The sequence below is a fragment of the Anticarsia gemmatalis genome, chromosome 13 (assembly GCF_050436995.1).
Source record: "Anticarsia gemmatalis isolate Benzon Research Colony breed Stoneville strain chromosome 13, ilAntGemm2 primary, whole genome shotgun sequence".
NCBI classification, from domain to species: Eukaryota; Metazoa; Arthropoda; class Insecta; order Lepidoptera; family Erebidae; genus Anticarsia; species Anticarsia gemmatalis.
Window position 1 is genome coordinate 10,396,028 of NC_134757.1, and position 24,616 is coordinate 10,420,643.

Sequence of the window (24,616 nt, forward strand, 5' to 3'; positions counted from 1 at the left end):
ATTATTACGCAGAATATTGACACAAATAACCCTAAAACGAACACAATGCTTGTCATTATATATGTAAATAAACTGTACGGTTCACGACCACGCAGTCCGTATTATTATGTACAGTCGTGAGCAGAAATGTATGTCGATCATTTGTGATATATGATGATTGTGTACATTATTAACACTCAGGCACAATTTCTTAGTTTATGTTTATCAATACATAGGGTACAGTCACCAATTGGTACATTCTGTCACCATTTTTAAATTACTTTTATCAATTTAAGTTGTAAAATTGGCAAAGTTTAAAACTGACTGATCATAGTGAAGTAAACATAAATTTATAATGCCGGGTCTCATTATCATCAGCCTAGCATTTTCAATATTCTCCTTCCCGAAAAAGATAGGGTCTAAGTTTTGAGTCTACCTTGCTGGCCAAGTGTAGTTTGAGGACTCCACATAATTAACAACTTTATAGAGAAATTTGAAACGTGTATGATTTCCCTTCGGTGCTTTCCTTAACTTTTACTGCAACATACACTTTCAAAGTTTCCATTTACAAAGTGCGTTTAAAATGTACCAGTTTATACTTATTAGTGTTCATGACGATACATACAGTCGATATGATAATATTATCGGCACAAGGACATATGCTATCAGCCGACTCTGTTCCCTATTGACATAGTTTTTATTTAATTCACGCGTAATATTATATGTAATCTTGACTTTTAAATTATCTTAGAGAGATAACTTTAAAAATAATAAATTGAAAAATACCGGAAGAGTTGCAAAACCTTTTAAGTAGGTTAGTTTATTGTTTTAGTATGTAAGGTTTTTTTAATTCGTATCCGTTATGTTTATCTTTTTTTTTTTGCTAAAAAGAGAATTCCAGACTTGAACAAAATATTAATATTAAAATACCCATACATTTAAAATGTAAGAAAAACATGGTTCAACGACAAGCATCTTGATAATTGTCATCAAGACAATATTTCATTGTCACGCGTTCTTTCTTAATATAATTAATTACCAATATTTTTACTTCTTCCTATGTTTACATCAGATTTTACATCTCTCTACATTTATTATTATCTACAAATTCGTCTATAAAAACTACACTTTAAATAATCAAATGAATTAAACTCATTACTGTCCCACTGCTGGGCAAGGATCTCCTCTCGACTTGAGAAGCTAAGCCTACCATATGGTCGCAGCACCAGTGTGGAACTTCGAATTCCTTCAAGACCTATGTTAAAGAACTCCCACCCCCGGTTTCTGAGTTACGTTTATCGGTAGCTTATCTATTCAATAGCGATCAAACTAATATAAAAAACGCTTTGAATTGATAAACTACGGCTAAATGTACCTCAGAAATCGGGGGTCAGACATGCAAAGCAGCACATTTATTTCCCTCATTAGAACTAGTGAAAAATATTTCTTATTATCAAATATTATGAAAATGGTAGATCGTCTTAAAATACCATTAATTGTTATTCTCAAGACAATCTAGTTCTATTAATATTCTACTCTTGTAATAGTCAATTAGCGTGTATTTAGGCGGTCTAGACTAAGCCTATGAACACAAGTGATTGCTATGCGAAGCGTGCAAGTCATTAGCATTCCACGTGTGCACCACGCTTAATGTAACGTTGATTTACTTTATACATTCAATGTTTATTATAGCAACTTATTGTGGTTTTTCTTTCTTTTATCTTTATTTTAGTAGGAGTTAGAGGAGCTCGTGGCTTAGTTTACAACAGCCGCACGGATCGATCTCTTAGGTTAAGCTACGCTTGCCGAGGTTGTTCCGTGGATGGGTGACCATCTTATACATATCGAGTTCCTCCGTGTTTCGGAAGGCACGTTAAATTGTGGCCCGGCTGTCATTTTCGAAGATCTTTGACAGTCGTTAACAGTAGTCAGAAGCTTGAAAGTCTGACAACCAGTCTTACCGAAGGGTATCGTGTTAATACCCAAGTAACTGGGTTGTGGAGGTCAGATAGGCAGTCGCTCCATGTAAAACACTGGTATCCAGCTGCATCCGGTGAGACTGGAAGCCGACTCCAACATAGTTTGGAACAAAAGGCTAAGCGAATATATATATCTTTATTTTAGTAAATTTGTTATCTCATTTTCTGTTGGTCGTTTAAATAATAACTGTTATAAAGAGCAGAGCAGAGCCGCAAGAGCAGTGTAATTATTCACCTTTAACACCAATATCTTTTAAAGTGTGTTTTAGAAGTAATCTCCTGTTTTAACGATGAAAGAAAACATCGTTATTAAATCTAGCTTACCTGAAAGTTCTGAATAGAGTAACATTACTAACTAAGGGAAGAAAAGGCTGACTTGCATACCTAAGAGATCTTTAAAGAAGTTCTTAAAGGAATCGTAGAGTCCCTAACCAACCAAAGATAAACTGTACAAAATAAACCTTAAAAACATTAACGATTTTAAACTCTCGCAACTTGTACACATAATATTATAATGTAAGGTCTTAAACGCGTTTGAAAATTAAAGGTTTGGATACCTTATTTGTTTACCAGACATTTCATCATAGACCGTGGTCAAACATCAAAACAAATCTTGAGTAAAAAGACAAATATCAACACTACAGGTGAAAGAAAGTAAAATTATAAAGAGTGCTAAGCTCAATTGCTTCAGGAGTGGTGATTGAGGGAACTGAGGTGGCACACTCGTGTTAATTGACTCTCGTACGAGTTAGCCTCCATTGCTCGACTAATCACTTATATTATTTTAATAGGCAAGGATTTTTTTATACAGATTTTGTGGTACTTTCTTTGGTACAGTAGTTAAGGTTCTATGATAGATTGAAGCGCGTTTTATTTAGCTAATGTTACCCAATTTTATCGATATAGGTTTAGTCGAGTTTTTTTGCCTAAAACAGAAGCGTTACTAAATGAAGTAAATAGAAATCAGTTAACTTGTTTATAAGTAAAATAAAAATTTTCACTCTTATTTATAAACACACTGTAAACCTATTTTAGTTAACAAACTACTATAATATGTTTCCTCTTTTTCATTTCACTAAGGAGTGAAAGAAACAAAACAGTTTATCAGCCTTTCATAACTTCATATGTTTTTATGAATAAGAGGGTTAGCCTTCAATTTACATATTTTTAATATTACTATAGTAGAGTAGACATTTTGGAGCGATGTTTGACAAAATTGCTGTAGGATTTCAGAAACAATTTACAGAAAGGGTATAAGTATTCCTTTTTAATCCATCACACGCATTAAAAGCCTAAGCCTCCAAAACACTAATCCTTCCTTTTCACCAGTTTTTCATATCATTAACTTCATAGTATCAACCCTAGATTTACAAAACAAAGAGGCGGCAACCCTAATCAAGAGTATATAAAAACGTCACGCGAATGACTCCCTCGGCTAATATCGGGGGTGTTTTATTAAGTTAATATTAGCATACAAACAAAACCTTTATTATGTTTGCTCTACGATATTTGTAAAACAATGTAAATCTTATTCATTTACTTGTAGTGCAGTTTTGTGAAAAATTAAGGACTTTTTTGTGTACTTAGTGTTTGACTTTTTAGGTATATGTTATGTTATAGAGATGTTGCTTAATTTGTTAATTCATTTATTTGTGTATTTTGTTCTAGAAAATAATGTGTGCATACAGGGCATTATTCTTTGTTCATTTTATGCAAAATATATTTTATTATTATAATAAATCGTAGAGACTGTAAGAAATATTGCTGACGGATAAAATGTAATCATAACCTGTCCCTTTATTTTCTTTTAAGACAAATGTTAACTATTATTAGGAAGAATCATTTATCCACACATACATTAAATCACGCCTTTACCGGCACTGAAACAGAAACCAAAGAATCAACATTCCCGATAAATTACAACTTTTATAATCACCAATCAGCAAAGTACTTGAAACAATTTCTAAACCATCATATTCCTAACACCAAACCATCAAACACGTCTAGACCAAATAAACCGAGTATAACTTGATTATCTTTCGCAACATTGTAGCGATTATGACATGACATCGACAATGTGTATTGTGCACTGCGATGGCAGACTGTACGTTGCAACAGGGAACAATGCACCCGCGTTGAGAAATATAAGACAATACCGATACGCTGTAATGGAGAATGTTACTAGGTATGCCAAATCGCTTTAAATTTTGACACAGTATAGCCTGTGTGTATACATATAAACTAGTTTTTGTTTCAGTCAAAAATACCGAATATTTTTGATTTTATAAGCATTCAAAGTTTCGAAAAATATCGAGTTCCGCTAACGGCCGCGTGAGTAGTTGTGACGTCATACTACTACACTTGCGCCGCGCGGGCCGCGTCCCGCTTAGTATTAAGTTGCCAGCCGTTGTTGTTGGTGTAATAACTTGAGCAGTATTTTGTTGTGTTTGCATCCGCTTATTACATTTATAGTGTACTAATAGTAAATATTATTCAATTAATAAAATGGATGAAGGATTTGAAAAAGGGCAATCGGATAATCTACCTAAAATAGATGAAAATAATGTTTGCGCATTATTTATCAACAAATAGAGATTTTGTTGCCTCCGAAATCCTTTTTATTATTATAAATACGAAAGTTTGTGAAAATGTATGCATGTATGTATACATACTATTGTATTATATGTATACTATTTATTTATTTGTACTATTTACTCCGTACGTTTGGCGCAGTGGTCTAAGCGGTCACCTCGCCGCAATAACCGTAGCGCCGCGTATGGAGGTTTTGAATCCCATCCGGGACAAATCTTTGTGTGATGAGCACGAGTATTTGTTCTGGTTGTCAATTTATCTATATATTGAGAAGTATATGAGTATGTTTATCAGTTATTTGGTTACCATTGTACAAGCTCTGCTTAGTTTGGAATCAAATGACCGTGTCTGATTTGTCCAGCAATATTTAATATTTAATTAAATATTTAATGTATGTATATAGGTATGTATGTATGTATATATGTATGTACGTATGTATGGATGTTTGTTACTCTTTCACGCAAATGTGACTGAACCGATTACGATGATATTTGGTATATAGGTAGCTGAAGGCCCAGAATAACACATAGGCTACTTTTTATCCCAGAGTTCCCGAGGGATCGGGATTTACACGGGAAGGGTTTCCATGGCGACGTAGTCGCGGGCGGCCTCTAGTATATTATACATATTTGTAATATCTATACTAGAATATTAGAAAGCTGAAGAGTTTGTTTGTTTGAACCCGCTAATCTCAGGAACTATTGGTCCAATTTAAAAAAACTTTCACTGTTAGCTAGTCCATTTATCGAGGACGGCTATAGGCTATATATCATCACGCTACAACCAATAGGAGCAGAGTACTAATAAAAAATGTTACAGAAACGGGGAAAATTTTGAACCATTCTCTCTTATGTGACGCAAGCGAAGTTGCGCGAGTCAGCTAATATTAGATATTCACGATCACGCATATTATAAAAAAACAATTTTTAATCGAAATAATCGCGTACCTACTTATTGATTTTACATTTTTCCTGCCACTGTAAAAACAATAAATTCGCGATCAATCCGGTTAGAAATTGTTTCATTATAAGATAAAGTTAATTATTATTACTTATATACTTACCTACATAACATTTTATTACATTTAGGCACAACATATGATTTCCTAGTATTTGAATTGAACATTTTTAAAAGTATTTAGGTATAATTTCAACGCACCGAGCGCGCGACCGCAAGCGGACTGTGTGAGCCAGACTGAGCGTAGTGTAGAGTGACGTCACACCGTCCCCGAGAGCAAGCGTCGCGCGGTTACAACTTGTTTTACTTATAAATCGGAAACTAATTGAGATATCGAAGTAATTCTTTCACTAGTATTTTTTATTTTTAACAAAGAATAAGGAGGGCTAAAAATCAAAATTTGTTAACATTCTCCATTGCGATGCGATTGTTTTAGCCAGATTTTTTGGTAATTAACTGTCGATTTGAAAAATTAAGGACTGGTTGTTGTATTACGACTTTTTGGTAAAAGTGTCAAAATAAAACAAATAGTTTATAATGTAAATTTAAAATGCACAAAGATATACAATCCTATGTAAAAAAAATTGTGAAATGAAGAGTATTGTGTCTATTTTCAATTTTCTTCTGGATTGAAATGTCTAATTAATTTTAACTGAGAATATAGCTAGCCAAAATGATTAATATTGAATATAAGAGCAAGACATTTTTCTTGTATTGTATTTATTTAGTTTCAAGTTTAGAAAACTTACAAAAACATATCATGCCTTCATCTTCGGCAAAAAAGGGTGTGTAGTTATAAAATTCAACTTCATTAATAAAATGTATATTCCTTTTACTCTAGTTACACGTTTCGAAATTTTAATTAACGGCAAGTACTATACAAAATAAAATTGTATTTGAAACTATGAACAGGAAAACAAACAACATAATGAACATTTGCATTTGACCTATTTTAATTGATTTAAGTAGGAATTAGTCATAAATAAATAATTCAACATTTTTAATTGAAAAGAATGTTGCGTATTCTGTAATGTAAAGTTTACTATTGAAAGAATCAATTACTGTACTACGACTTAACATGTAAAAATAGAATTGTTGCTTAGAATAAAAAAGGATAAAATAGTTTATTTTCAGAAAAGTACAAAATTTTGAACAACACGTGATTTCTGGGGTACCTAAGGATAATAGTAAAATACTAAAAAAAAAACAATGTTTTGTAAAAACAAATATACCAAGTTTATATTGTAGCTAGACATCTGAAAAATAAATACAAAGTTTAAACTAATTCTATAGAAATACACTAAAATATATTCCAACGGAACGAATTCAACAAAAACAAAGCAAAATGGAAACTGTAACGCAATAAATCCAATCAACGGCTAAAATAGCCGAAGTTATCCAAACAGCAGATCAAATCGGAGCTATTTTGTCAACGGCTATTTCAATTTCCATAGACACTGTAAATATTCGGACGCAAGGCCTACTATGTTTCGTTAAATCCGAAGTTTCGTTACAATTGAAGTTCGATGTCTACTATGTGTCTTTTAAAATTTTTGATGTCGTACTTTGGCAGTTTATTAAGTTAAAAGATTCGAATTTCATTTGAACGAAGCTTGGAATCGTGGTAGATATCAACCAAAACGTAGGCTCCCAAAAACCTTAATATAATCAAAGACCTTAATATAGTAAAAATTTCATTCGTCTCTTACCCCAATTCTATCCGTCATTCAATGTCGTTCAAACTTTATTACAAAATATTACCCATGCTTATCCCATGCAGTCTACTCCGTGTCAAAGTAGAAGAGAGAGGTCATACACGAACACCTTTAATATTTTGACGAAATTTCGCTTTTACGAACCATAGTAGGCCGTCTGATCTGGGATATCGAAACAAATGCACGTGTGCGAATGTCGCAACGTAAAGTGAACCAATTCTATAATGGGCTGTTTGAATGTAAATTATTAGCTTTTATCGATCAAACAAATAGCTGTAAAAGCTGATTTATAGGCCACTATTGTGTATCGAAATACTTCCTGCCTTTTGTTTCTCCACAATCGCCATTTTTGTTTTGTAAACTTTTGAATTTATTTCTTATAATGACCCCTATAAAAGGGTTAATACAATCTTTTGTTTATTTAGCAGAAATTTTTAATTTACACACATGAAATCACGCCTTCTTTCCATAGGGGTAGGCAGAGACTGGAGAACGCCACTTGGTACGATCCTTACAAACTTCCCTTGCCTCATTCACATCCATGCATCTTGTCATACAGGACCGCCGGTTTCGAGTACTACGCACCTGATCTTTTTGCAAGACATCACCCATATGATCTCTGTATGTCTTGCAAATTTACAATTTAATATTTTAATTTACAACCTTAAATATGCTAACTATAATGGAGTTGACTTCAGTTGCTTTTTTTCTTTAATAGCTTCTTGCTAACGAGTTCATCTACTCTGAAAGATTTTCCGCCATCTTGGAATTTCCGAGAATAAAAGACAATCTATGTTCATCACGTAAACCGAAGATTATTTTTAAAAGAAATATTAATAGAAGTAGTTATTAACAAGTTCAAAAAGACTATATTATTATATTTTTTGTTACGAACATAGATTCTGAACAATATTTGCTTATTATCATGAAAGTATTATACTCTCTCTCATTTTCTTCTAACAAATTAGAATTGTCGAAAACGAAACGATATTACTGAAAGAGGTGAATGAACATCATTAAATGGAATGGAAGTAATTTGTAAGGTAAATGGTAAAGAGTTCAAGAATAACATCGTACAGTAGATGATAAAACCTTGGGAGTAAAACAAAGAAACACAGACTACAAATGAATACAATTGTTTCATTTGGCCATAGCCAGTTGCACTCACCGATCGGTAAACGATCTGTAGGTTAAGCAACTCCTGGCGCGATCATTCCATAGATGGGTGACCGCTTAGTGGTACTTAAACTAGACGTCTCCGGACTTTGGAGGGCAGGTAAAAAGTCGATCCCGGTTGTTGTTTACCAAAATTCTGTCAACAGTCGTTAAGCCATGACAAAGGCCTTTGGGGCGACTTGAATAACTTTGACACCAGGGTGACCACTACGATCACCACTTCATACAAAAAAATAAATACAATTTGGAAAGCATTTTATTTATCCTTGCTATATTTTCTAATGAATTCTCCTAAATTGTAGTAGCTGGCAACTGCAAATATAGAGAATGAAACTCGCACAAATGTTACTTTATTTTTAAATCTCATTGTCTAAATTACTTGGTTTTCTGTATTTATAAATAAACGGCCATCCTTGTGTTGAGGTCGACTTTGTCTCATTTTTAGGTTATGTTATTGTTTTAATTTCCGCTGTCAGTTTTGACGTTTATACTTGTCGTTGATGTCAAATGGGTCATGGACATATTATCCTAATGTAATTATTCAATATGAGTCTGTTTGACTTGATTGTATAACACAATGAACAAAATAGAGTTATTTTATAAACCCGCTAACTGATTGGCTTGTTCGTGACCAAAACGAATGCTAACTAACGCATGTTTATATTCCATGCAAAATGAATAAATAACACCTCCAGACCTTTGTTTATGCATAAAAACTATTAATATAGTCTATGGTTAGGATTGCAAATTGATTTGCTGTTTTGAGTGTTACAAAACGATTCTCATGATATCTTTGTGCGCAGTACTTAACTAATGTAAATGGAATCTAAATTATTATGTGAAAATAACCGTAGAAAACGATTAACTTTGTATTATTCCCATATTTGTGATACATTATGTTTTTATATAAAATAAATATGTCTACATGCTAATCGTACAAGATGCAATCCTTCTTAGTCATATCACATCATGGCTGTTTTGCAGCTTTTTTTCTACTGATTTTCTTTGTTAGGGAATATTCTAGGTTGTTAAAACTAAATCAGTTGACGTTCTTAGTAATTTTATTATTGTTATGCTTTTTGTTGTTAACCGTGTCTATTATCCATACTAATATTATAAATGCGAAAGTAACTCTGTCTGTCTGTCTGTCTGTCTGTCTGTCTGTCTGTCTGTCTGTCTGTCTGTCTGTCTGCTACTCAATCACGCCTAAACTACTGAACCAATTTGCATGAAATTTGGTATGGAGATATTTTGATACCCGAGAAAGGACATAGGCTACTTTTTACCCCGGGAAAATGACGCATTTCCCGGGAAAATTCAAGTAGCGAACTAAGTCGCGAATAGTCAATATTATAATGGCATTGAAATAACAAAATTCCGTTGTCATGGCAACTGTTTTAATGGCGGATATGCCTTAGGGCGACTTTGTTATATTAAGAGATATAAATAATTTTGAGAATATTTTTCGTGAAAAAAAAAACATATTTTATATCATCACGCTACGACCAATAGGAGCAGAGTAACAGTAAAAAGTGTTTCAAAAACGAGGAAAATTCTGACCCATTCTCTTTTATATGACGCAAGCGAAGTTGCGCGGGTCAGCTAGTTTATGATAAAATTAATCTTTTACGCTAGACAAAGAGATTATTTACTACGATTACTTTATCTTTGTTTATTTAATCTCATAAAATAAACAACATAGAATAATAATACTAAGTAAATATTTCTCGTGTAGAGGAAAAAAAACAGACAGTATTACCAAAACAAAATATGTATTCTACTTTTTTAATATTCCATTGTTCTTTTCAATTTGAATATAAGTTCATTCAATTATTCATATCACCTCGGTCCCACACGATTTGCAACTGGCTGGTTTGAACTGGAAAACACAAAAGTAGTAGGTAATAACACGAATGAAAACTGTGTCAATCACCGTGCATCGTTCCAAGCACTCTACCACACACGCCCTCTGTAATTGGAAAACAACATTGTCAGCCATTGTAGGTGCCGGGAACATTTGAATTTATATAAAAAAAAATAGGTACCTTTTTCTGCAGAAAAAGAACTTCCCGCCAATCTTGGCACTTTTTCACAAAGTGACATTAGTTTTTTTTTAAAGAACTTGTTTCGTGTAACAATCGCATTGCACTTTTAAGTGTTAAAATTGGGTTACTATGTCACAATGGTTAAGGATATTTTGTTTTTAGGTTAAATCCCAGTTAACAACTGTGTTTGTGACCCGCTAGTCTTATGTAGGTCAGCTGGATTTATCCGGAATTCCAGATAGTCAGGCTTAGTAACTAATCCGTACATAGAAACGGAACTGTAGTCATTAGCTAAACGAACCTTTATGTTTCAGAATACCATGAATTTTACATTTTATAGCTAAACAAGAAAAACAAAGCGGCGAGACGACGAAAATAGAACTCATACATTGTTATTGTGTCGCAACGTAAAGGGCGTCATATAAAAAATAGTTGATTGATGGTACAGAAACAAATGCCATTAAAATTAATGTCAGATGAGAAAAATAATTATTGAAGTAGAATGTTTTGAGAAATACCATAGACAGGTGTGTTACGTATATAAATCTTGACACGTGCAGGTCATTTGACAGGTGTCAGAAAGTGCACGCTTTTGTATTAATTTTGACACGTGCACAAATTACGACCGAAGATTGGTGTCGTTGTCGTTGAAAGTCATTTGAATATAGCATTCATTGTTACAGTAATTGTAAATCGTGACTAACCACAAGTGATAATAGATGGCACGTAAACAAAGTGACTTCAACATTTACTACGCGTTACTCAAAAACATTGACATTGAGTTTCGTAAACAATGCGTAGTCATTTTCATATGAAAAATATATTTTATCTAGATTATTTTTAGACAGAAATAGAACAAAACATTCGGGGCTTTTGCGTCTGAAAGCTATAAACGTTTAACCTAGTTATCAGGCTGTTTACTAAATGTTTCATTGCCTAGGCTTGGCTAAGAATAATAAAATTTAAATCCGCTGCTCTGTGGTTTCGATCTCGCAATGTGTAATGTGGCGAACGCACCTCTCTTCTAAATTTAAATTCAATCAGTTTAGTACTAGTTAATTCTTACCACACTGCATTTGAGCCGTAGCTAATGTAGAATGATCAGATAGATCAGCCAACCACAGGTCTACATCTGTTACTAAGATATGTTTTCAGTGTGGTCCGGTTTTAGCACATTACCGTGTAATACCAATTAATTCCTGCATAATAATTCCTGTTTTGCATCTATAAACTAATTGGATTCTGGTCACTCACGGCAGCACTGCATCAAATTGGAGTAATAGGCATCACCACCTTGCTATACGTGGCCATATCAGACCAATGATAAAAGAATAATACAATTTTAATTCACAAACAAAACAATGTCTGCAATTCTCACATCTCTACATTCTAATTTCACTTTGACAATTTAACTTCATAACACGTTTAAATTAAGTTATTGCGAATTTCATCTGAGCCATAATGGATGCCAACGTATTTCTGCGGTCACCGGTGCAGCTGATAAGCCCAGTAATTATGACAGTATCTAGCGCTGCACCGGCCGCCATTACAGCTGCCAGGCTTAGGTTAAACAAACATCTGCTTGCTGCTTTAATTAAAACTAATTACGCTATGACATAATAGGAATACTGGAAATACGTGTGCAATAAAAAGAGGTTCATTGTCTTTGCTCGTAACACGGCACTAGAATATTTTGAAAAAAGAACTCCAGTCATTTACAGCAAGTCTATTTATTTATAAAAAAAAATTAAGTTTCATTTTTAAAAAGTCAATATGGCGTCGAATCGTGAAAATTCCCGCCTAAAATTTTCAAGTCTTGATTTGACGCAACAACGAAATAATTGCATTATACATTGCTGCTTTATTCTCGATTGGATATTTACTTTACCCTAAAGAATACACTATAAATAATGATAGTGAGTGAACTCGACTTGGTAACAATACAATGACATTGTTTTATTAAACAATCATGGGTGTTTTAACCTTTGTTATCTGACTAATGGGTTTTTCCGGTAACATGCAACAATGCCTTAGCTAAGTGATCGTAAACGCAACGGTTTCTAAGGACACCGTATCAATTATTTCTTAAAAAGAACCTTGGGATAAAAAACATAACAATAATAAAAAAATAACTCAATACTGTCCCACTGCTGGGCATGGGCTTCCCCCTGTAATGAGGGAGGGGTTAGACCGTGAGTCCATCACGCTGGCGAAATGCAAATTGGGGTCTTTGCATACTTTTAGGAACTGTTCTAAAGAACTCCGGGCGTGTGAGGTTGCATTACGATGTTTTCCTTTACCGTTAGAACAAGTGAAAGTTATTTAATTATATAAAAAAAACTATCAAATTCCAAGTTTCATTTTTATTTTTTACATTGCCAGCTCAAAATATTATACACGGTACAACATGCATATTTAAAAGCTAGTTCAAGAAAAAATCTTTAAATCTCCAAGACAATTTAATTTATTCAAGAGTCGTTCAAGAGTGTTTTCTAAAGACGTTGACCGTACGTCCTTGTGCGCCGAATTAAAAGTAAAACAAGCTAATAATTACGTGTGGGAAATATAAAAAATAACGGACATCTTTTCCTTGTTATTTGAGGTTTTTAACAATTTTATGTGAAGTGGAACTACAACGGTATCTACCCGTATACAATTACTGAATTCACACAGCATGGCATAGTTTCTGATTATGATTCTATACGATTTTTACATTCCTTTTTGTTTTTCTTTTCTGTTTTAAGCAAAGATAAATAGTTCTAGCGGAACTTAAAGCCCGATCGTAGTGTTAAATTTTTTGCTAAAGTCCCCAACAATCATCGTTAAATTGATATGATTTCTAACTTTTCCCATGAAACATTCTGCTTCTTGGTAAACCACAGCGTGAAAATATGTTTAGTGGTGTTTGAGATTTGCTGTAAAAAAATACCTGGCAAGACGTAACAGGATAACAATTAAATCTACTATCTATAGTACAATCCATGTAATTTCCAAATATTAAAGTGGTCTAAGCAAGCCGACATGTAGAGCCATTATGCTCTGCGAGTGAGATTCGGCCCCACGCCTTCCAAACACCAGGATTCTATAGCTCCGAGATATATAAGACTCATAATAATACATGGTTATGAAATATCCAATCTGTCCAAATAATCTCATCAAACAGTACCAACATTCTAGAACATTCTGATACTCAATTTATTTCGTTTCAAGTGTCCGAACAAAAAACACTTCACATTCAGAAGGTTATTCGTTATTAACTCCATCGTTGTTCTATCGGTCAAGGTCTGGGCTCTTCCGAACAACTTGTATAATACATTACATATTATATAATGTACATATTGTATTATTACACAACGCTTATGTAAATGTGTTTAGAATTATTCTAATGTATTTTTTTGGTCTGGCAACTTTTTGTTTGTATAGAGCAAGGAGTTTTTTTTTCGTATCATGTAGTACTGGCAGGTTACATGCTTGTGATTGAAACATTAAGAAAATATGCGATGATCTGTCATTCTCATTTTTTCAAACAAATACCTACTCAATCTCGATTTCATCACTTCTGAATAAGCGTCAGATAACCTATCTGCTAGATTAAGTGACAAAATAAGTAAGAAAACGATTGACACAATTGACCATTTGGTAAGGTTTTTGATACTTATCCAGCAATTATGAAATCAGTCCTTAAGTTTGTAAATAAAATTATAAATACCTAGTATATTTATATTTTCAACAAGTAATATCACCTGCCTACACCTCCGAGGTGTAACGGCGTGATAAGTAGTACGTATAAGTTATTTTCTACAATTGAAATGGCAGAGACTTAAAAATGCAGCGTAGTAGTTATTTTGATAATAATCTATGAAACAACAAACAAGCGACACAACGACCGGCTGTTATTAGTGAAATACATATTTGCCTCATGATTGAGCCATAATTAAACAACGACACGCTACAATAATCACTATTTTAATTACGTTTGTTTTCTACTTTTATACCTTCATTTTAATATTAAACTAGTTACCACTCGCAACTCCGTCCGTTTGAAAAGATTCCCCGTGATAAAAAATATCCTATGTGTTCGTCTAAGCTATAAACTATCTACCTATGTATTTTTTTTGTTTTTAACTCACACACGGTCATTTGATTCCAAACTAAGCAGAGCTTGTACTATGGTAACCAAATAACTGTTAAACATACTTATATACTTCTAAATACATACTTATATAGATACATTAACATCCAGGCTCAGAACAAATACTCGTGCTCATCACACAAAGATTTGTCCTGGGTGGGATTCGAACCCACCACACGCGGCGCCACGGTTGTTGCGGCGAGGTGACCGCTTAAACCACTGCGCCAAACGTGCAGTTATCATTTAAATCCGTTCAGTAGTTTTTTCGGGAAAGAGCAACACACAAACACCCATCCTTTCTTACAAACTTTCGCATGTATAGTATTAGTAGGACTAGCAGACTGCCGTGACATCGTCTTCATGTATATTTTCCGTATTGTCTATGCTTTACGCTGATAATGCTGCTTTTCATAATATATGTGAAAGAACTATCGAAAATAATCGGTTAAGTAATTTTTTGGGTTATACGTTACAAAGTTACAAACTGAAATCAATTTGTAAAGTTTGTTCTGACTTTAATACTTCGTTTAAAAACTAAAACTGTGTGCTATGCGTTTTAAAATCAGATAACAGATTTCCAAATCCCTTCAAGAAAAACATCAAGGTAGTGTTTCTACAAAAAACTCGGTAAGTACGTAAATAAATTTACATCCTCATCTAAACGTTCAAGTCCACGCACAGAGGTTGATAGCCGACCATCAATGCGTTACTGAATGCCTGTCATTATATTATAACGTTCTAACGCTATAAAATTTTACATTTCGTTGAATTTCTTACACTATATGTTAATTTACAGTAAGCGGTATACGGTATGTGTTTGATAGCTTGAAATCATGACGCCTAGATAAATCATTCACCTATTCTGAGATACATTTAGCGGTAGTTTATCTATTCAATAGCATTTAAACATATATAAAAAAAAATCCTCAAAAATCGGGCACAAATCTCTCAATGTAAGGTTGATAATCATGACTGACGGATCCAGGATTTTGGTTTTGTAGTAACATGCACTTCGAAATGGACTTACGCTTCAATTAATGTGTAAAATGATAACAAACTCAGATGCTTGTCAGGCAAAAAGTCCGCCTGTCGCATAGAACTTAGTTTTGTTTGTTAACACAAATCACTTTCAACCGACGTAAAATCTTGCTGTTGCGTATTTAATATTGAACTGAAAGTGTGTGATTACAGATCATATTATTATTTCATAACGTATGCATTTCTGCCTCTAGGATTACGAAATAACACGTAATATCAAAATAAACAATAGTATCTCATATTGCACGCGTTGACATAAAATATGGCAAGGTTAGGAGTGTGGTCGAATCGTTGGAGCAGAACTAGAACAATGCTACTTCTCTCATTTCACTATTATTCACTATCAACTGTAACTTGAGTACTCAAAGGCATTTACTAAGTTTACTATTGAATATGCATTCTAAAAAGGCGTAACTCACTTAATAATGACAAGATTAGAGCCTTTTTTTAAATTGCTTACTCGAGTGTTTTGTAAACCTTTTCTTGGTTATGTTTCTACATTAGTTATGAAGTTTTTTTGGAGGAAAGAAATCCTAAAACAGTGATCATAACAGTTTTACGTGATTCATGCAATATTTACTGTCTTAAAATACTAAAAACGTCGTTTTAGCTCTTATAATAGTGTATACAGTGTTTTGTAATTTTCAATCAAATTTTGAAACTGTATAACTAGTAAGAGCTTACAGGAAATTTTATAGTAACCTTCAAGCATTAATACCAATTTATCTTAACGTTGATGAAAGAAAAGCAACTCGCCTTTTCGGTCACTATCTGCCTCCATTGGAGACAAGCCATCATATGATTTACATACTTATGCTAAATACGAAAGAATACAGTCTTCAATTACTCGAAAACAAGCCATAACATGTTGTACATAAATTAAAACACGAAAAAACTACAGGATGACTGTAGTTTTTTCACTCGATAACTAAGGTTTTTAATCAAACTATCAATTATCGGTCAATCTCCATTCAACCGGCGCTATTTCCTCAATTTCCATCAGTGTTGTTACGAGTTCAATGGAGGTTTTTCACCTGCTGTCAACGATCCCCAGGTAACTGAACTGTGCTGACGCTCAACCATACCTTTAGTACGAAGTATGACGTCACGATTGACATTTGTAACGTCATAGTTACTGTCTCCTCTGCTAGAATAAGTGCCTATTTTTTTTGCAAAATAATGTTGTATAGGATATAGGGTAGGTGACTAGGTGTTAAGTAAATTAAGTATTTACTAACACTTAAGTATTTAGATTTTCTAAATACACTACGCAAGGATTGTAAGGTTCGATTCAAACAAGAAACAAATATTTATGTGATTCACAATCAGCTGTTACGGGTCTGGCTTTTCTTGGAAACTGTTTTAGTTCCCGGCAGCATAAAGATTTTTGGTGCGGGAATTTTTAAACATACAAACATACCTAAAATCACGTCTTTTTTAGGTAGAGAGCAAAGTCAGATAGTTATTTTTATGTATTTAAACTAATAACTTTGAGCTCTACACTTCATGCATACATCAGTCAAATAATAATTTATGAAATTAACAACCGAAATAAAGTTATCGGACCATGTACGGACTGAAGACTTTTGAAATAAATCAACTTTATTTATCCTATGGAAAATTGGGATGCGCGATCGGATCCTTAGCATAAATATTCTGTTCTTGTCTTAAGTGATATATTAGAAAGAGATGCATAATAATGGTAGATTACAATAGTAACAGTGATTCGTATTCCCAGTTCATTCGTCCACGTGATTGTGTTCATAATTAATTGTTGCGCCGTTTCGTTGAACTGAACGTGGGCTTGTAAGAAACTATGACTTACAATTATTTTGTTGTTACAATCATTAATTATAAGAGATTTTATCTTGTTTTGTTTTATTTCGTTTCGGCATAATGGGTATTAGGTAGGATTTTGGATCTTTTCTAAATAAGTTCACGTATAAATACGATTTTGATTATTTTTCTTTTCCTACGTACATAACAACACATATATGAAACACACGTATTTTATAAATCCGTGGAGGGAAGAAATATTGCTTGCATTAAAACAGATTTTAATTAAGATATATTTTTGTATTTTAGAAAATTAAACTAAATATATTCACATATTTTTCAGTTCCTTGTATAGGTATATTAAATGTACAGTTTACCAAATACTAGTATTTAGTTCAAAAAATTAGCTTCCTCGATTTAATTCTGAATTAAATAAAAAACAAAATATTTCGTACAGTAATTAGCTTCATACTAATGTTCAGTGCTGAGTTTTCAACACGGATTTGCATTTATTTAGCATCATAGCTAATAAGCAAACGCAATTACAAATATGGAAAGCTATTTAAATGCGTTGGCGCCTTGCCAGTGTGCAATAGCACTGCAATTTATGTATCGAACAACACTGGAAGTCGGAACAAAATGGCGGGAGTTTGAAAATGACACCTGTCAAATTTATATATTTTTTAATTGCTGCCAGCTTCTGCTATACCTGAGTTTTTTTTTAAACTCTCGCTAGTTTCTTTGAAGAAAATCAGAATTTTGTGCTATTCTTCTTGAGATTTTATGAATGAAAACAAATTGGTTTACTTCAAATGCAGCCAAATAGTATTTCAACTTATCTCCACGCGTACCTACGACTACACCACGTCACATTATATTTTATCAAATTTCAGCCAAATTGGTCCAGCAGATTATCTTATAAGCGTAAAACTCCTGAAATAACAATTCCCGAAGGCTTTCTTCAGCTTACAAAGGTATTGCAGGCAAAGTTCTGCGTTGCAATGATGTGCCTAATCCTTTAATCGCCTTTTGTGTGCCGGCGCAATACCTAGCACAATACCGATACCTTAACAATGCAACTACTTGAACAGTTCAACTAGTTACTTTCATGCCTCATTTCATTCTGTAGTCAAGTTTTCTTTGCGAATTTTTATTTGTTATCGTATGCTCAATTTTCAAATAACTTTCTTTTCTGTGTATTTTTTTAACTTTAATATGTGAGTGTCTATGTCGTACTTGTCATTTTTCACATCATTGGCCATTGCTATTTTTGTAAATATTTATGAAATTCTATATTTTATAAACTGGCAACATTAAAAAGATTAATTTTCAGGAAAAAAATGAAAGATTTTTCCTGACGGTTTTCCGGGATAAAATAACATTATATGTTAATCCGGGATAACGGAAAACGGTACAGAATTTTTAAAGATTGTTTCCCGTAAACAAAGAATATTTACGTCTCTATTCTGTAGAAACTTTTACATAAGGTAAAGTCATTCTAAAGATTAAACAGGAAAAAACATCAAGTAGGGTTTTCACCCAATAATAATGGGATTTTACCCTGACTGTATGGGGCTAGCCACCAGTAATTTATTTTGTCTTCTGTTACATCAGCAGTCATTACTCATGTAATGAAATAAGAATGTTTACTTATAATAACACAGGGATAATCAGCGTATATACCGCATTTTTTTCTTGACATTTCAGCTAGTTTGTACCATAAACTAAGTTTTTATTTTCTGTTGTTGACAGAGGGTGGCGGGTGCCAAGTGTGAGCGCGCGGCGCGGAGCAAGAGCGCGCGCGGCAGGTGACCGACGGTCCGCGCGGCTGATGTGGGCGGCGAGCGCTTGCTGCTCGCGCCAGGCAGGTCTGTACACAACACAACGTAATTTTAACACCCCACACGTGGGAAAACCATGGACCTTTAAAATGCTCGAAATAATACAGTACAGTCTAGTAATAGAAATACATGACAGATAGCTTCATGAAGGCTGACAAAATTTTAATTTGGGGTTGCTTTTTATGTTCTTTCCACCAGATATATTACAAAGGTTTAAATGAACCACCTCTTGCATAATAATAAATTGGTGAACAAGACTTTGTATGGTTTGGAGGTATTAATGGCCTCGTATTATCTGTCATGTATTTCGACATTTTCTAATTTATTCCTAAAGCTACTTATATTACAGTTCCTTTTTGCCAAAATATAAACCATTCTAATTAATACGCTAGTCTTAAAGACCTGAAGCAAGCTACCACTTTTTTTATTCAGAAATATACTCTACTTACGACAAGACAACGGAATAAAGCATTAATTTAAAGTCTTACTTTACTCGTGTACTTTACCCATTAATACATTATTATTAATATGTCATAGTCTTTTAACTTATGAAAATTGTAACATGCTTCAGGTCTAATCGCATTATAATACGACTATGCTAAATTATGCAGATCCCTTAAGAAGCCAATCATCGTTGAGTTGCAAATTGAATTCGAAATAATAGTCTTGTTATAATTTCATTAACTGTACAGACTTCTACATTAATAAAACGAATTAATGGCTGTCTGTTTCAAATATAAAGAGTTATGGTATAATTGACAAAATATAGTATTATTATCTTTATTCGGAAATAAGTGCAACATGCATTTTACCTTGGCTTTCTTGACGTTTCGGCTAATATGAATACGAAAGTTTAACAAAGTCGCTTTAAAATATAAAGATAAATATATTTGGACAACTCACTCACACTTTTGTGATTCCAAACTGAGCAGAATCAGTACTAGGTCCGACCTATAATGTAACCAGACAACTGATAAACTTACCTCCATAACATCATGATATCCTTATTCCACATGGAGTACTACTTTTAAATACAAAAAGTAACGAAAACATTCGTATTATTTTTGGTCCGCGATAAAAATAGTTGAATTGACATACGCAAAGAAACTACTTGTTTACTATTCTCCGTAGACGTCAAATATTATTTATAAATAAGACGCAACGCGACGGTTGGCTTCCACGTAACATATTACCTAATGTACTAGAGCTATATACGTACAAATTGTTCCTATGTATTATATGTCATTGTATTTACTTACTGTCCCATGAGTGCCGTTATTCTCACGCCCTACGCGCACTATATCAACACACGACATCGAGATTAAATCACCACCTTATATTAAAACCAATGATTCAACTTTATGGGTAATTTTCTTTACAGTCCCTTAGTAAAGCAAATATTCTCAAATTCTGTGGAGAAACCGAAGACATTTGTTTAATAAATTGCAGTTTTTGCTTTACGACACCTAATATATTTTTGGATGGATTCCAAAGAGCGAAAATGGTGACAAAAATTACATTTCAGCGCATCTCTTTGCGTTTGTGACCGTTCGATACCATTGACCCCCTGGAGTTATATTTGATGCCAAGTTGCCAAGAACTTTCCCGTTTTGACACTTTCAATTTATAAATCAACCAAATTTTTAACGAAAGCGGTACTAACAAGCATTAAAGTATATGACAAAACTCTGGCAAAATGTCACCTTAATTTAGAATCCGTAGCTGCATCATTTCTCCATTCAAACTACCGCAGTTTCACAACCAATTACTATAATAATCTTAGCCCTAATGTCTCGATTTACCATAATTGCACAAATCTTCGTAATCTCAATTGACAGACTTCCACACTTTCTATTCACAAATTGAATTTACTTTTCTCTCTCGCAATGGACAAAATGCACTTGAATTTCACTCCTGATTCAATCATTTCGTTGCTGGCTCCGAGACAATTCTACCTTACATCATAAATTCTGATTTTCTATCTCGGTATTTTCGAGAATTCACTATTAAATGTTATAAACTTTTGATAGAATATGTCTAAAAGCTACAGTTTCGAGATAATTGTGAAATCTACTGATGCTAAACTAAATATTGCCTCAGAGATATTGAAAAAGTTTGCAGTATTCCTGGAAGCCCTTCGTTTTATTTCTGACGTCAGTGCAGTTACGAGTCGAGAGCGCTTTACATAAAAAGAGTTTCCAAAAGTAATCGAAAACAATCCACAACTAGATCAGATTTTCTACCTCTGAATATTACATCAGATTTTTCAACTTAAATAGACCAAGCAAATACTAAAAAAGAAGAATGTGGTAGTGTTTTCCAAGATGGGTAATCCTTGCCTATCCTCGCTCATTCTTCTGACTACCCTAAAGCTGAATCATTTGGTACCCTGAAGAGTATGATCCCGATGTGGTGTGCGAGTGCACTTAGGGCGTCCGCCAGCAATGGGTGCTTGACGGCGGTGTATGTTGGTAGCTAGCAGGCACTCATGCGTGACGGGGTGACTAACCGTGGCGGGGTGGCAGGCGAGGGCGGGGGCGCCACGGCCGCGCGCACGCCCGTCAAGACCTTCCAGGCGTATTTGCCGCCGGCGCACCGCACCTACAGCTGTATACACTGCCGCGCGCACTTGGCCAGCCATGACGAGCTTATATCTAAGGTAAATATACCAACATGCCTACTACCTAAGCTAAACTATCTGGTCTAAGGCACGGTAACCTGGAAGCATGGTTCTTAAAAACCATTCGTCAACCTTAAATAGTTAGTAGTATGCTTAAAAACGTGTTTCCAAGATGATATTAGTCTATTTATAAGGACCCAAGACTGCTTTTTCACCAGAACTGTACGGGGTAACATTGCCATATGTGCTGCCGTGCTAATCAAATTAAGTTATCATATTGGCCTTGCTTCCTCGCACGTCCCTGGTGGAAAAGCAATATTCTACCCTTTACAAAACACTTGATCACTAGCCACCGCTACAGTGTGGTCTTCAAATACCTTTTTATTCATCATATCGTCTGCTTAACCTTAATAAGAACTATGAAGTTTAACATACATATGTAGCTTCCATCATTCACTACCTTGCTCTTATAAAATATAGCTTCTTTAACTTTCACACACAGTTCAACTGCTTCTACATATACTTGTTCCAGAAAGTTTTTTAATGAGGATTTTTTCACACTTTCTTCAAGCAATTAATCATTTTCCATGGGAACTGATTTGACATAGCTTTTCTCTTTGACTGCTACTCCTAGATTTACACTTACAATACTCAACGCTTGCTAACTTAACCTATGGTTATATTATGATCACTTTTTCATACAAAATGTGTCCATAGCACGATATATATAAATTGCTTTTGTAAGCACAACGGATACCACTGGGCGACAGGTCCGGCGCCTTTAAGCCTAACAGTTCATGACTTGTTCACGAGAATTGATAGCGCGTAGTGAGCAATTAATCGTAATTTTTACGAAGTGCTTTGTGACCTAGTAAATGAAAGAGCCTATTAATTAGCACAACGCACTCCATTTCGCACGTTTTAATCTTCACTATGCCGTGTGCTTTGTTGTTTAGAGCCAGTACTCAGTCATTGTGAGTTTTGATATGAATTCACTTTGATGTCGTAATTTTTGCCTTTAGTGTGATATTTTACAGAATACGTACTTCTATTTGAATGTTTATTAAACTGAAAACTTCCATACTATCTGACAGACTCTCGCAAAGGTGTTTAGATTTAAAAACTAGTGTCAATACTCTGATTTGAGATACAACTTGAACACATAATGTTTGTGTAAAATCCCTCTCTTTTGATACAGTATCTTTTAATGCTTTTGATGTAATTAATAGATACTTTATTTTCTATTTTAATAAAGTAATTTCACCAGTACCATATTTAAAAATAGTTTTTCTTCCATCAGCCGTGCAACAGACAACTGCTTTGAACTAAACAGCTTTCATCCATTTAGCTCTCACAAGAATTTATTTTGTAATTTAAATTACTCTTTTGTCTTAAGAAAACTCAGACTACGCTTTATAATATAACTTTTTAATTAAGCTACAGTCTTGCTTGTAAAACTGTTATTTAAAAGCTCTGACTATTCTTGAAAACTAACCTGTTTGTTTTTTACATTTTATGAAATGATGCTTATTGCAATTGATTAAAACTATAAGTAGTTAGTACGTTATTCTTCTGGAGGTAGGTGACCTTTGAGTTAAGCAGCTTGCTTAACTGGTGGTTAACTACAATGTAACCTTAACATCAGGCCTTGGCTAGAAGGATCCATGTAACAGCCGCGAGGACCCTAAAGTCAGAACAGTTAGGTCAAGGATTTTGAGGTTCTTGTTGCCCTGTACCTAAATGCTAAATGCAGGTGTGATATTGAAATATAGGTTTTTGTAAATGATATTAATAGAAATGTTGTTTGTTTTACAGTCGTTCCAGGGCAGCCAGGGGCGCGCGTACCTCTTCAATTCAGTGTGAGTATTCATACTTCGATTATTTTTCTTTTGTTAAATAAAACATCTCCCGCACTAAGAATTGCTCTTGTGTCGCGGTGACTTTTACAAACAACGGACACAAAGTACAACCAGACCCGAAACAATTATTTGTGGATAGCACAAATAATTGTTCCGTGTGGATATCGAACCCACGACCTCCCGACACGACGCAATGGTATCGGCGAACAAATATTTAAGACTCAAAAATTCTGCGACCAATATTTTTTTTAAACAGTCTGAGCAGACATAGCCTCACATGTTTTTTTTAACTAACGAGTTCATCTAAAGACTAACAAATGTGTTTTCCTAGTAAATGTGTAATATATAATTTCGCATAATATATTTGTATAGCGCCTGCTAGAGCAGTGATAAGATCTTCTTCTATTCTAAAAAGCATAGTACGTCACAATATATTGAATATACCTTGCTACTTTGTACCACTTCGTTCATACATATTTCATACATGCGAGTGGCTCACGGCTAGAATTTCAACACTACTCATATTTGCATTATTTATGTATACTTTTGAATCACTTAGTTTTAAGGTTTTAGATAGACTAACAGTTTCTTGATAACGATGCCTTTTCCATCGAAACTAACGTTCTTAATAAGATAATATTGAGAGCTACGTTTTATATTTTTGTTCAAAAAGATAAAAACTTAGTACCTACACGTAGCCCCATGCAAGTAAGATGTACTAAACTTAGAACAAACATTTGTATGTGTCTCTACTTTTTAGGAACAAATTGCGCTTTCGTCAAAACCAATTTTAAATGTAATTTAATAGATAAATTTAAATAGATAGTAAATTTTGATTCTAAAACAGCTAAAAAGTATTACAGCAGAACGAAATCGTATTATCTTTTGGCTACAGAACCGGTTGGAA

The 24,616-nt window shown here is 33.9% G+C and overlaps 1 protein-coding gene across 8 annotated transcripts in view; it reads left to right on the forward strand.

The window, feature by feature from the left end:
- The window catches only part of Ypel (Yippee-like), a 164,867-nt gene that overhangs the window by 128,198 nt on the left and 12,053 nt on the right, over positions 1–24,616 (forward strand). For 5 of the 8 annotated variants that reach the window (XM_076122089.1, XM_076122094.1, XM_076122095.1 and 2 more), the window contains 3 exons: positions 19,142–19,257; positions 21,756–21,889; positions 23,666–23,709. In XM_076122089.1, the coding sequence (XP_075978204.1) occupies positions 19,142–19,257; positions 21,756–21,889; positions 23,666–23,709 (294 nt within the window). Of the gene's footprint in view, positions 1–19,141; positions 19,258–21,705; positions 21,890–23,665; positions 23,710–24,616 lie in introns of those variants that run through there. The other 3 variants (XM_076122092.1, XM_076122091.1, XM_076122096.1) reach the window with 2 other exon arrangements.